Source organism: Oncorhynchus clarkii, chromosome 5 (assembly GCF_045791955.1).
Source record: "Oncorhynchus clarkii lewisi isolate Uvic-CL-2024 chromosome 5, UVic_Ocla_1.0, whole genome shotgun sequence".
Lineage (NCBI taxonomy): Eukaryota > Metazoa > Chordata > Actinopteri > Salmoniformes > Salmonidae > Oncorhynchus > Oncorhynchus clarkii.
Window position 1 is genome coordinate 40,957,179 of NC_092151.1, and position 15,092 is coordinate 40,972,270.

The 15,092-nt window shown below is 44.7% G+C and overlaps 1 protein-coding gene across 1 annotated transcript in view; it reads left to right on the forward strand.

Moving 5' to 3' along the window:
• Positions 1-12,891, forward strand: part of LOC139408849 (membrane-associated phosphatidylinositol transfer protein 2-like) — a 92,283-nt gene extending 79,392 nt beyond the window's left edge. The window contains exons 14-27 of the mRNA XM_071153234.1: positions 40-260; positions 452-630; positions 1,376-1,546; positions 1,845-1,979; positions 2,367-2,534; positions 2,681-2,947; positions 3,515-3,663; positions 5,454-5,570; positions 5,670-5,786; positions 5,990-6,138; positions 6,284-6,433; positions 6,636-6,819; positions 9,709-9,837; positions 10,065-12,891. Coding sequence (XP_071009335.1) covers positions 40-260; positions 452-630; positions 1,376-1,546; positions 1,845-1,979; positions 2,367-2,534; positions 2,681-2,947; positions 3,515-3,663; positions 5,454-5,570; positions 5,670-5,786; positions 5,990-6,138; positions 6,284-6,433; positions 6,636-6,819; positions 9,709-9,837; positions 10,065-10,424 — 2,496 coding nt within the window. The 3' untranslated portion in view covers positions 10,425-12,891. The remainder of the gene's footprint in view (positions 1-39; positions 261-451; positions 631-1,375; positions 1,547-1,844; positions 1,980-2,366; positions 2,535-2,680; positions 2,948-3,514; positions 3,664-5,453; positions 5,571-5,669; positions 5,787-5,989; positions 6,139-6,283; positions 6,434-6,635; positions 6,820-9,708; positions 9,838-10,064) is intronic.
• Positions 12,892-15,092: the final 2,201 nt, after the last annotated feature.

Here is a 15,092-nt window from a genome sequence, read left to right on the forward strand (position 1 = left end):
CTCTCTCTCCTCCCCCCACCTTGCCCTCCATCTCTCCAGGACACAGACCTCCTCTCCCCAGGCATCATAATAAACAGTGTCTCTCCGTCCTCTCCATCTTCTCCGTCTCTGGAGGGCAGTCGCCATCTTAGTCGCAGTAACATCGACATCCCTCGCAGCTTAGGGCCTGACGACCCCAAGACTATGCTGCCACGCAAACGCAGTGACTCCTCCACCTACGAACTAGACACCATCAAACAGCACCAGGCCTTCCTGTCCAGGTCAGAGACAGACAGACAGACAGACAGACAGACAGACAGACAGACAATGACCATCATTGTTATCAAATGTTCACTTTGCCCATGTAAATGTTTTATTGTTTACACCTGTCGGCTGACTCTTCCCCCTCTTTTTTGTCACCTCCTTTCTCTCTCTCCATCTCTACCCCCCTTCCTTCCCTCTGTTTCTCCAGTCTCCACAGCAGTGTGTTGAGAACAGCCCCGGGTTCGAGGCGCTCCAGCAGCAGTACCATGCTAGAGGGAGGGGGGGCGCTAGGGAGGCTGGACTTCGAGGTGGCAGACTTCTTCCTCTTTGGTTCTCCTCTGGGTCTGGTGCTGGCACTGAGGAAGACTGTTGTGCCGTCTATAGATGGTGAGGAACACCTTCATCAGAGGTTGAAATCAGTAGCCAGTAGACTATACTGGACTATATACTGTAGACTATAGGCTATATTCCAACTGCAGCCAACAGTCTTTGCCATGCATGGAGTTGGCCTTTTAAGGAGTTGGCTAAAGCAGAAATAGACTATAAGCAAAGTTGCTTATAAGTTGCTTATCACTTTTCAGAATTGTATTTACTGTATGTGTACAGAAAGTCTCACATTTAGTGAGAAGCTGTAAACTAAGCTACTCGGCATCTGTGCGGTGACAGTGTCTTTTCCTGCAGCTGTGGGGGTCGGGCTCTGCCAGGACATCCCTTAGTGAGTTAACATCAGAGTTCAGAGGGTAGAAGTCATGTTTTAGATCTCTGACGCCAGAAGTCCATTGGCTGTGACATCAAGGGATGACATTCAAGACACATGTTCCAAAGTAAACTAAGAACTAAGATGATGAGACGGGATAAATATGAGGTTTAGAAAAAGAGCTGAGAGGCAGCAGAGGAAACCGAGGGGGTTGTGACATGGAGTCTCCAGGGGTTCCAGAGACGTGTTCGTCAGCAGTTGTCACTTCTGGACCCTCGAGACCAGCAGCTTTGATGGAAGTTGTTCATAGTATCCTCCATAGTTTGGTTCAATGGTTTTCAATATGTGAGCCTTGGAAGGAACTCCGATTAGCTGTTCCTGTATGTAAATAACCGCGTTCTCTTTTCCTCTTCCTATTTCTCTGTCTCTCTCCAGTCTCAGCGTTGCGTCCGGCTTGTCAGCAGGTGTATAACCTGTTTCATCCAGCGGACCCCTCTGCCTCCCGCCTGGAGCCCCTCCTAGAGAAGAGGTTTCACCAGCTGCCCCCCTTCTGTGTCCCCCGATACCAACGCTTCCCTCTGGGGGACGGGCACTCGGCTCTGCTGGGTGAGGCTCGATACACACGCACGCCCACTAAACTATTCCTTTATGCCTCCGGGATATCTCTCCTCCAAAAAGGAAGCACTCTATTCGCCGTGTGCTTTGTCCATATGCTCTCATAGTGCGATACCTGTGTCCAGGTATTATCAGGTATAATGTACTATGGGAGCATACTGTTGTATGTCAGTTAGTCCATGTCTGTTCTGTAGTTACGTCTGTTTATTTCTGCCTCTCTCTCTCCCCCCCGTGTCTCTCCTGCCTCCTCCCTTCCTATCTCTCTCCCCCACATGTTCCTCCCCCCCAGTGGAGACGATGCAGAGTAACCCCCAGCTCCTGTTGGAGTCAGTACCCCTGCGTTACCAGGAGGGGGGCGTCAGTGAGACCTCCATCCCCGTCCCTGTACTCAACTGGCCCCAACAGGCCGCACAGCTCAACGACAGTGTGTACCCTTTCTCTGTCTCTGTCTGTCTGCTGCCCTGTTCGCTCTCTGTTTGTCTGTCTGTCTGCTGCCCTTTCCGCTCTCTGTTTATCTGTCTGTCTGCTGCCCTGTCCGCTCTCTGTTTGTCTGTCTGTCTGCTGCCCTCTCCGCTCTCTGTTTATCTGTCTGTCTGTATCTCTCTCTCTCTCTCTCTCTCTCTCTCTCTCTCTCTCTCTCTCTCTCTCTCTTTCTCTCTCTCTCTCTCTCTGCATTTCATTTGTATTTGTAAAAAAGTTTTATACAAATACAATTAAATTGATTGATTGTTTGATCAATCCACTTCTCTCTCCCTCCTCCCTCTCTCTGTCACACACACACTTTCTCTCCCGTGTCTCCCTCCCTCCATAGCTGACGTGCTCCACTCCCACTGTGGTGTGTTTGTGGACAGCCAGTACCCGTCCTCCCCGCTGACCGGACCCCCCCACCCCAGGGGCCTCCGTAGGTCCAGCGAGGCCAGCATCGCCAGCCAGGTGTCAGGCATGGCCGACTCATACACCGCCTCCAACATCACCAATAGTCAGTACTGGACTTTATACTGTTTGATATATCTGTCTTTTTTGCATTTAACAGCAGTGTCTGTGGCTCAGGGAGATGACAACATACATTCTCTGACATTTTTCACACACTGTTTTGTCGTTCTTCAACCCTTGATTCCTCCGTAGCTACTAAATGCCAAAGCAGCCCGTCTAAGAAGCTGGGTCTCCTTTCCCAGCTAGCGCTTCCTAAACTCCCCTCGAGAAGCCCCTCTCCGCGGGCCAGGAAGAAGATCCGACCCTTCCTCTCTCACGGACGCACCGACTCAGACCAGGGTGACGACGACGTCACCGCTGACGTCACTGCCTCTGATGTCTCCTCAGACTTGCCGTCTGACATCATCGATACGAACTCTGACCCCCCGTCGCCAGACACGCTGATGGACGTCGAGCAAGGTAGTCTGGGTACTGTGGTTTGAATCCTGTGTGACCCCCCCCTCCCCCCCAGGACTCCCATCTGTGTGCCTTGTCGTTGGTCTCCTTCAAGCTACAGCTGAACCACTGCAGTGCTACAGCTCCTCTCCCTTCTCTTCTCCTCTACAGCTTGTACCCTAAATGTACTGCAGTGCTTCCCAAACAGGAGTTATGCCAAAGTCCTCAATCAAGGACCCAGTCTTTAGCCGGGATTGAAAAGAGGGACCACTGATCTTGTGTATGTTACCCTCTCCCTCCTCAAATCAAAACTGGCCCTCTGCTCCAGTTCAATCTGCCCCTGACACCCCATTCTACTCCAGTGTGGACCTGTGACTTTCCGTCTGTACTATAGAGCCTCTCTCTCGGACTGTAAATCTCTGGATGAGCACACTTCCCTCTACTGTGGAACCCCTTTTTGTCTGGAACTGTCATTGACCAGAAATACACATCGACGTCTTTTACAAACCCTGTCGTCTTTTCTCTACTGTGATTATGTGTCAGACTTCTCTCTCTCTCTCTTTCTGTCTCTCTCTCGCTCCTTCTCTTCAGTTGCATCTCGGTGGTGGGGCAGTAAGAGGATGGACTTTGCCTTGTACTGTCCTGATGCCCTCACAGCCTTCCCCACTGTAGCCCTGCCTCACCTCTTCCATGCGTCATACTGGGAGTCCACTGACGTCGTCTCCTTCCTACTCAGACAGGTATGACTGCTTATTAATTATTATTATTTGTATTTTTTTTTCTGAGGGTGGATCAGCTTAATATTGCGGAAAGAATGTTGCTTCCAATGTAATTGTCTGCATCATTTCCAATCCCCCATATTTTTGGGGTAAATATATATATCCATACATGCATGCAAATATATACACATATATACATACACATACCTATATAGACATACATACTTTTTAAAATAATATACCTTTATTATTATTCCCCGCAAACCCTACCGCCGATCCCCCAATTGGAGTAAACTACTAAACACTTCTGCTTCTACCTTCAATCCATACATCTTATACACACTCTACAGACAGTCTACTTTACAATAGTTCTCGCTTGTTTGTTCTTAGTCCTTCCTCTATTTCTGATGTCCATCCAGTTTGATTTCTACTTGTAACTGCTATTTCACAAAAGCTCCGAACCTATATACATTCTACAGATCCCGTATGCTTTACATTGTTTATCTTGTTATTAGTCCCACCCTTCAGCTCCATTCAACCCCTCCCATCTGTCTCTCAACATCATCCATTTCGGATTTCTACTTGCCATATATTTTTCAACTGTGCTGTGATGCTTCACAAAAGAATTGAACCTTCCTATTCTCATAGCTTCTACAGATTGTAAATTAAAAAATAAACATTTTTGCTAAAATAATTATTATATTATTGATTGATTGACTATGGCTTTTCAAATCACCCAGTATTGCTATCTGCAGCGTTAGTTCTAGGCAAATGTCGCAATTCTTCAGCCATTCCTGGACCTGTGACCAAAAATGAGCTACATATGGACAATACCAAAATAAATGATCTAATGACTCTGCCTCCTCACAGCAGATTCTGCAGAGCTGGGAAGATTGTATCCCCCATATATATAACATTCTATTAGTTGCAAGAATTTTGTATAGTAATTTATATTGAAAAATGTGAAGTTTTGAATTCGACGTTGTTTTGCGTATCAATTCATAAACCATGTGTCATGGAATGGGTACATGAAAATCTCTTTTGCAATTTATATGGCACAGCTGTCAGTTTTTTGGTCCTTAAATGAAATTGGTATATGTTTTTATTTATCACACTTTTCTTTAATCATTTATGTTCTTTACTACAGGGCCGACATACAAGTTCCTTACTTTTTTCCCCTTCTCCTTGCCTATTCCATTTTTGTGGTAATGCTGCAATTAATTGGTTGTAATTTTGGGTAGAGCAGACATTTTCATATGTCTGTGTTAGCTGCATGTGTGACATAACTCCACCAGTCCTATTTATGATATCATTCACTAAATGTATACCTTTTTAAAAAATGTCTTCGATAAATACTGTTTTTTTTTTAATCAATTAGTATATTTGAATTTAATCACAATATTTGTTGTACTATTTGTTCCGTCCTTTCAGGGGGATTAAACTGAAATTGCAACCAACTTTTTAAGGCTTGTTTAAAAAAATAAAGATATTTTGGAGATGATTTCCTTTTCAAACAACCGAAAGTGAGCAGGTGTAATCTGAATAAAGGGGGAAAGGCCCTTCCTGAATATAGGATGAGACATATCGTACCAATTGACTAGAGAACTGCTTATGAATTTCATGCGAATGCTTATGAATGTTCATAGACCTCTTCCATACATCATATTGGAAGTACACTCACAATGCCTCCTTCCTATTCAGAGAGGTAAGACCATATGAATATTAGTCGCCAAATATAATGGCATAGCCTCCTATTGGGCTGGTGAATGATATATGAATGCCTATGTAATCATCCCTGTCTGTTCCTCCAGGTGATGAGGCATGAGAACTCGAGTATTCTGGAGCTGGATGGTAAAGAGGTGACAGAGTTCAAGCCCTCTAAACCCAGAGAGAAGTGGATCCGCAAGAGGACCCACGTCAAGATCAGGGTGAGGACAGACCACTTCCTTAACCCCCCTTTTTTTTAGGCTTTCTGTCGGCAAGTTACAGAGGTATTGACCGCGGTAAACGTCTGTGTGTGTGTGTAGAACGTGACGGCCAACCACCGCGTGAACGATGCGGTGTTCTCTGAGGACGGAACACAGCTGGTGATGGGACGCTTCATGTACGGACCTCTGGACATGGTCACCCTCACTGGGGAGAAGGTAAAGCCGTACTCATTGATGCCAACTTGTCTTGTGGAACAAACGTCAGTTCTGCAACTGAGAGACACTTGCATCCAACTCAATATTTGAGCATAATGTATTGTTTGTCAATGGAACACATGGGCAAGTCAGCCATTATTTGATGTAATATACAGACGTGGTGTGATTACTGTTATGTGTAACCTCCTCTTGTTGCCCCCCAGATTGACATCCACATCATGACCCAGCCCCCCTCAGGAGAGTGGGTGTACTTTGACACCGAGCTGACCAATAGCAGCGGACGCATCTCTTATGTCATCCCAGAGAGCAAAAGGCTGGGCATTGGAGTTTATCCTGTCAAGCTGGTCGTCAGGTAGGTTATGGGCTGAAACCCTTGAAATATCTGATTTGCTTGTTTTCGGTTGGTGTTTTTGAGTATGAGAACAAGCGTTGAATTACGTGTTCCCCCTTGCCACACATTCTCCTTTCCCCTCCCCCGTTTCTCCTCCCTCTCTCAGGGGTGACCATACGTTTGCGGACAGCTACCTGACGGTGTTGCCGCGGGGAACAGACTTTGTAGTGTTCAGTATCGACGGCTCGTTTGCTGCCAGCGTGTCCATCATGGGCAGCGACCCCAAGGTCAGGGCTGGAGCTGTGGACGTGGTCAGGTATGAACACGATGGGTCTTATTCTATCATGATTTGTATTTGATGTACTGTTATGTTCCTGACCAGGAGTCACACTACCTAATGTGGCGTACAAGTTGTGAATCAGCAAATGAATAACTTAATAGATAGATAATACACCAGACTCTTTAGGGTGTCACCTGCTCACCCACAGCCTGTTCTAACTCTCTCTCTCTCCCGTCAGACACTGGCAGGACCTGGGCTATCTGATAGTGTATGTGACGGGTCGTCCAGACATGCAGAAGCAGCGTGTGGTGGCCTGGCTGTCTCAGCATAACTTCCCTCATGGAATTGTGTCCTTCTGTGACGGCCTGGTCCACGACCCCCTCAGACACAAGGCCAACTTCCTCAAGTCCCTCATCTGTGAGGTAAGAGGGGCAGGGGGGTAGAGATGAGGGTGTAGGGGTATGGCTTGGGTTGGGTTGTGGTAGGGTAAGTGTGTTGTTCGGGGTGGGTTGGGGTAAGGGGACTTAGGGTTTTTAAGTTAGGTTTCTACTGTCACAAAAACACTACATTGCTCGTCGAAGATCTCATTCTAAAATCATGGGCATTAATATGGAGTTGGACCCCCCTTTTCTGCTATAACAGCCTCCAGTCTTCTGAGAAGGCTTTTCACTAGACTAGGGACTTGCATCTATTCAGCCACAAGAGCATTAGTGAGGTCGGGCACTGATGTTGGGCGATTAGGCCTGGCTTGCAGTCGGCGTTCCAAATTCATCCCATGGTGTTCGATGGGGTTGAAGTCAGGGCTCTGTGCAGGCCAGTCAAGTTCTTCCACACCGATCTCGACAAACCATTTCTGGATGGACCTCGCTTTGTGCACGGGGGCATTCCCAAACTGTTGCCACAAAGTTGGAAGAACATAATCGTCTAGAATGTCATTGTATGCTGTAGCGTTAAGATTTCCCTTCACTAGAACTAAGGAGTCTGAACCATGAAAAACAGCCCCAGACCATTATTCCTCCTCCACCAAACTTTACAATTGGCACTATGCATTGGGGCAGGTAGTGTTCTCCTGGCATCCCCCAAGCCCAGATTCGGCCGTCGAACTTCCAGATCGTGAAGAGTGATTCATCACTCCAGAGAATGCTTTTCACTGCTCCAGAGTACAATGGCGGCAAGATTTACACCACTCCAGCCGTCACTTGGCATTGCACATGGTGATCTTAGGCTTCTTTGCGGCTGCTCTGCCATGGAAACCCATTTCATGAAGCTCCCGGCGAACAGTTCTTGTGCTGACGTTGCTTCCAGAGGCCGTTTAGATCTCGGTAATGAGTGTTGCAACCGAGGACAGACGATTTGTACGTGCAACGCAGACGATTTGTACACGCTGTGACCTACCACTTCGCGGCTGAGCCATTGTTGCTCCTGGACGTTTCCACTTCACAATAACAGCACTTACAGTTGACCGGTGCAGCTTTAGCAGGGCAGAAATTTGACGAACTGACTTGTTGGAAAGGTGCCATCCTATGACGGTGCCACGTTGAGTCACTGAGGGGTGTCCATATATATATATACACAGTGCCTTGCGAAAGTATTCGGCCCCCTTGAACTTTGCGACCTTTTGCCACATTTCAGGCTTCAAACATAAAGATATAAAACTGTATTTTTTTGTGAAGAATCAACAACAAATGGGACACAATCATGAAGTGGAACGACATTTATTGGATATTTCAAATTTTTTCAACAAATCAAAAACTGAAAAATTGGGCGTGCAAAATTATTCAGCCCCCTTAAGTTAATACTTTGTAGCGCCACCTTTTGCTGCGATTACAGCTGTAAGTCGCTTGGGGTATGTCTCTATCAGTTTTGCACATCGAGAGACTGAATTTTTTTCCCATTCCTCCTTGCAAAACAGCTCGAGCTCAGTGAAGTTGGATGGAGAGCATTTGTGAACAGCAGTTTTCAGTTCTTTCCACAGATTCTCGATTGGATTCAGGTCTGGACTTTGACTTGGCCATTCTAACACCTGGATACGTTTATTTTTGAACCATTCCATTGTAGATGTTGCTTTATGTTTTGGATCATTGTCTTGTTGGAAGACAAATCTCCGTCCCAGTCTCAGGTCTTTTGCAGACTCCATCAGGTTTTCTTCCAGAATGGTCCTGTATTTGGCTCCATCCATCTTCCCATCAATTTTAACCATCTTCCCTGTCCCTGCTGAAGAAAAGCAGGCCCAAACCATGATGCTGCCACCACCATGTTTGACAGTGGGGATGGTGTGTTCAGGGTGATGAGCTGTGTTGCTTTTACGCCAAACATAACGTTTTGCATTGTTGCCAAAAAGTTCAATTTTGGTTTCATCTGACCAGAGCACCTTCTTCCACATGTTTGGTGTGTCTCCCAGGTGGCTTGTGGCAAACTTTAAACAACACTTTTTATGGATATCTTTAAGAAATGGCTTTCTTCTTGCCACTCTTCCATAAAGGCCAGATTTGTGCAATATACGACTGATTGTTGTCCTATGGACAGAGTCTCCCACCTCAGCTGTAGATCTCTGCAGTTCATCCAGAGTGATCATGGGCCTCTTGGCTGAATCTCTGATCAGTCTTCTCCTTGTATGAGCTGAAAGTTTAGCGGGACGGCCAGGTCTTGGTAGATTTGCAGTGGTCTGATACTCCTTCCATGTCAATATTATCGCTTGCACAGTGCTCCTTGGGATGTTTAAAGCTTGGGAAATCTTTTTGTATCCAAATCCGGCTTTAAACTTCTTCACAACATTATCTCGGACCTGCCTGGTGTGTTCCTTGTTCTTCATGATGCTCTCTGCGCTTTTAACGGACCTCTGAGACTATCAAAGTGCAGGTGCATTTATACGGAGACTTGATTACACACAGGTGGATTGTATTTATCATCATTAGTCATTTAGGTCAACATTGGATCATTCAGAGATCCTCACTGAACTTCTGGAGAGAGTTTGCTGCACTGAAAGTAAAGGGGCTGAATAATTTTGCACGCCCAATTTTTCAGTTTTTGATTTGTTAAAAAAGTTTGAAATATCCAATAAATGTCGTTCCACTTCATGATTGTGTCCCACTTGTTGTTGATTCTTCACAAAAAAATACAGTTTTATATCTTTATGTTTGAAGCCTGAAATGTGGCAAAAGGTCGCAAAGTTCAAGGGGGCCGAATACTTTCGCAAGGCACTGTATATATATGTATGTATGTATGTATATGTGTATGTATATATATTGTAACAACAACAATGTTTCTAACAGTCCATTCCTCTGTGCGTGTGTGTGTGTGTGTGTGTGCAGGCCCATATGAAGATATTTGCCGCGTACGGCTCTACTAAGGATATCACAGTTTACTCCTCCTTAGGCCTGCCCCCATCACACATCTACATAGTGGGACGGCCCACCAAGAAGATGTCCAGCCAGTGTCAGGTACCAAACTAGCTGGTAGAAAGTGCACTGTCGCCAACAAAAAGTTATCAATTAAAGTGTTGAAATGCTTAACTTCCAACTTCAACTCATAAATAGATAAAATGCGCAAATGTGTTCCTATAGATGAATAGTTTAGTAGATGAGGGGTTGAGCTGATCTCGTCTCCATCCTACCCCCTCTCTTTTTCCTCTTTCTCCCTCTCTCGATCTCCCCCTCCTCTCTGTCAGTTCATCCCAGACGGCTATGCTTCCCATCTGTCCCAGCTGGAGTACAGTCAGAGGTCTCGTCCTGCCAAGACCGCCAGTGCCCGTATTGTTCTCCGTAAGGGAAGCTTCGGACTAGGCGCCGCCGGGGGGGACTACCTCCGCAAGCGCAACCACATCCTGCGCTCCATCAACGCAACTGGGGGGGCGGGCTCTAGCTCCCCTGGCCAACCAGGACGCACGGAACGCACGCTGAGCCAATGCGAGGTAGAGAGGGAGAGAGCAGGAGCGGGGACCCAGAGGAGTATGAGTATAGCTGCTGGGTGTTGGGGCCGCACCGGGAGCACCAAGGAGGGGTCAGGAGGATTACTCAGCCCAAAATAGGACTCACCAGACTGGGCTACAGGGGGGAGGGGACCCTGCCTGACTCTACCTGGAGCACCATGATCTTTGGACTGGCCCCGAGAGAGACAAGGAGAGAGGATGGATGGAGATAGGAAGAAGTATGTTTAAGAGAGAGAGAGAAAGGAAAGAATGGGATGAAAGTGGGATAAGGTTTACTGAGGGGCGGAAAGTGAGAGGGAGGGAAAAGGGCCAAAGAGGGTGAGCAAGAGGAAGAAGCAGGGTCTCTTGGAAATAGATACGAAAGGAATAGAGAGAGAAGAGATTGGTTGAGTGAAAAGTAAAGCCAGAAACATGGGAGGTGCTCTGACTTTGCTGTAAAGATCAAATGACATTTCTACTGTAGCATTAGTCTCACAGTCAAGACTTTTATATTACCTACCTTGGCCACTAAAAGAAAATAACTGGAAAATAAAATAAATTAAACTAAAAACAAACGATCGTAAGCCTTAATCGTCACCCCCTGAGGGCCTGGAGTGCCTACCCTTGTCTGAGTAATGGTTGAATGTACTCTCTCTACCGAGAGGACAATGGGAATTCGCACACATACAAACACCCCAGCTCAGGACAGGCCCGGACAGTGGAGCCACAAAAATAAGACTCAAATGGTGATCTGGAGGTCAGTCTGTAGCCATGGCAACAAGTCAACAACTGCATCTGTTTTTATCCCTCTATCCGCTGAGATACACCTCCTTCCTTCCCGCTAACCCCGTTGTGTCTGGCAATAAGAAAACGAGTCCCCTCACACTGCCAGGAGAGAAGCACCACTACCCTATAGAAAGAGAGAGGGAAGAGGAAAAGCAAGAGGAAGAGGGCTGGAAGGAAAGAGGGTGGATACAGAGAGAGATGCAAGACAAAAGGGAGGGAGGGGAAAGGTTATGGATGACATGTACAATTTCCTCTAGTCTATTCCTGGGCCATTTCTCTACTTTATCAGTGTGGTACTACACAGCGATTTCTACCGTTGACCTCAGCTCCAGTCCTTTTCACTCCGTAACAGAGTAGCTACTGTACTGTACCACGTCTTTCAGCATGGCCTGTGGGCCATCCCAGGCCTTAAACCCCAATGACACATTTATAACGTCAGACTCTGAAGGATCCCAGGACTGAGCTAGACAAGGCTTGTCATAACAGTAGACATTAGTGACACTTTTTAAACGCTGAACAAACGGAACACAGCAGCAATCCCTTTACCAGACCATCTGCTTGCAATACCTCTGAGCCACCAGTGGGGGAGCAGTGTCTCTCTCTGTTTTCCAAAAGCATGATGCTGTTGGTATTCATTTCAGTTCATCCTGCGGCGCCTCTTCGCTATCAACCTTTGTCATTACACACCATTCAGTGACACTCCAGTGGACTTCCCTATGATGCTCAGAGCTCTTTCCTCCTTGAGGCATGTGATGAATGCTATTCATTGGACATTACTACATTTCAGTCTGGATACTGAAAGTGATCTAGGCTTTTCACAGTGATTTAAGCTTTTCAGCGAATCCTCACTATTCAAAGGACGGAAGCGGGACGTTTCGTGATTCCTAACAAACAGACGAGGACAGGCGATGAGGTCACAGGAAGAAGGGTTGTAAACGTTCTGAGAGCAGACAGGATGGCCAGACATCCTCAGAGGCAGGAAGACATGCTTTGATTCCACTTTATTTCACAGTTCCCCTATCCTGTTTTATTTTTTACCTGTTTTTTACCTAATAATAACCACCATCCGATACCAAGTTGTTTCCAATTGTGATTCGTTATCTGAAGTACCAGAGAATATACCATGTTATTACTTAGCAAATACCAGCTGGTATCGGACTATAAAATAAAGGGTTACTAATGCTTTCACTAAAGCTATGGCAACCTGTACAGAGAATTTTAGATGAACACCTAACTCTCATACTACCTGTTATCTAATACCTGGCCCCTACTGTATGGTTAGGTATTATCATCGTCTTCAATTATATCCCCATTACTAATCACACAAAGCCAACAATCTCTCTCTCTAGCGGCTGTAGTATCTCAACCTGTTCAACCTCGTTGTTGTTGTTGTTTTTTGCACTCGTTTATGTTGGAGAATCGTGTTACCGTCTCATGTCGCTACATATTGTTACCTTTTTGTAGTGCATGACATAAAAACGATTCATTATTGCAGGGTATATGTGCTGCAGTAGTACGCACACTCGTGTACATTTATTCAATGTCAGGATTACTGAATAATGTAGAATAACGTGCCAAAAAAGCTAAACAGTTGTTGGGTGTGGGAAGCTAATGTGCCAGGCTGTATCCCACCGTTTCTTTGTATAGTGAGAAGAGTCGGGGCTTGCATTGAGAGCATGACGGCGTGGCTTTAGTTGAAAAGGCACGTGTTCTATACTGTATTTTAACTATGTCAATCAGATTACTTCTGATTTGCAGATCTTTTTGAATCCAATATGTTGTCCACATCTAAGGGACATAATGGCTAGCTGTATAGGATGTGGTTAGCTTGGAAGCTCTAGCGTATTGTTTTGATTCTAGGGACATGCTACTATTGCCAACTTGCATTTATTGCAACCTGTTATGACACCGCTCAAGCGCAGTAGCATAGGTGATGATTGTTAGTTAAAGCAATAGTTCACTTCAAAATCAACTCTTTTTTTTTTTGTCAGACATTGATCAGAGCTAAATATATATATATATATATATATATATAATTTTCTTTTTTTTTTTATAAAATAAAAAAGGTTGTAACTTCAAGTCTCTGTCCCACACCATTGGTTGTGTAGATCCAGCTGCATAAGGTCTCTTTTGAGGTTTGACCAAGTCGTACAAACTTTGATCTTTCAGTGAACTACGACTTTAATGAAGGATGTAGACTGGAGCTGTAGGTGACGATCTGGAAGGCACTAGGGAAGGTATTGGATACAGCCATACTGGTTCCCCTCTGGCCTGTGGTCTGGTGATGATGAGCTGAATGTCTTCCTGCTATAGGCTTGGAGAGCCCAGACTGTACATGATCCATGGATATGTCTGTCTGTCTGTCAGTGTAGATACTGTAAAAAAGGATACTGTATATGTAGGAATATAATGGTTGAGAGGTATTTATTTACGCAACATGAGTTTAATTTCTATTATGGATCTTTCAGGTGAACAATATTTGAATATGTAGCGTTTTGTTTATGATGAGGACCAACAGTCAGTGGAAGGTGTGTGATTTCTTTGCCAATATTATTGTTTCAGTCGCAGGGTAGCATGAACACAACAAGGCACAGACAGAGACAATCTATCGAACATGCACGAGTATAGACAACATTAACAACATCCACTTATCCACTGTCCCACCCCTTCACACTTCTGCTGTCCCTTTACAAAGGTTAACTGTTAAAGGTTCAATTATTTTATAGTGAAAACAAAACTATTTTTCAAACTGGACCATTTTACAAAGCCTTGACAAAATACTGTATTGCTTCCTATCTTCTGTGAAGGCAGTTTTTTCCCCCCTTCAGAATGAAGAAATGTTTGATTGTGAACTTTTCATGTGAAATTCCATCCTGATGAACCTATTTTACCTGTAATATGTGGTGTTCTAAATAATTCAGACTGGGTTAGCCATCAATATTGTATACAGTAGTTATATATAAATTATGTTAACCACTAACCCTTATAGTATGTCTTGAAATTGAAATGTATTCCAGAAAAAACTATTGTTTATATTTGAGAATATTAGAATTATTGCCACTTTAGTAGCAGTCTTGCATGTACTGTACTATTAGATGCCAGTTTTACACTCGGTACAGAACATGTTCTACTTTATGGGGCCACGTGTGTGACTGAATAGTTATTATAGTTCAATGCCTTGTAGATATGTCAAGGATAAATAATCAACAAAGGGCTATGTGTTCTATGGAAAATATTGAAGATGTTTCCAGAGAACGCATAGAGGCCCGAGTTGATTATCCTTTTTATACCATGGCTATAACTGAACACATTTGTCACTAAGAATGTGTTCATTTGTTTACTGGATAGCTACAACAGTTGCCTTGGTAAACAAACAGACTTGCTAGTTTAGCTAACCAAACCATCAGTCATAGCTTGCTATTAATGAAAATGTAATTCAACAATGCAAATAATGTTTTCAATTCGACTTTTGCTTTCAAAAGCAGCTCAAACATAGAGCATGTAAGAATTAACTATAGCCAATGAATTCTACCGTGCTGATACCCTGTGTTATAGGGAAATAATGCATGCTCTAGAATGCCCTTCAAGCCACTCAGAAACAAGTATTCAACAACGCCATGGATAAGTCCCAGTCGGTATTAAATCGTATTCAATTATTGTTGGCTGCTTGTTTAAGTCGATTACAAAACTACATTTGAGAAAAGTACAACATGCCTATAGATTGCTTTTCAACATCGCCTGCTCCCGAGCATTCTCTACTTAGAAATACGTAATATTGTAAGGCTTCCCTTATGCGCCTTTTCGTGACGGTGCTAGGAGGCGATGACTGAGTGCTAGCTAGCTACCGACCGGAACATTAAGCTAGCCAAGACCAACAACATAAACAAACGGAAAACATTTAATCACAGGTAAGACATTTAGTACAGTCCGTTTGTAACTCCACTCACTACTTATAGCTGTATAGTCCGTTTGTTTGTGTTGTTGGTATTGGCTAGCTTAATG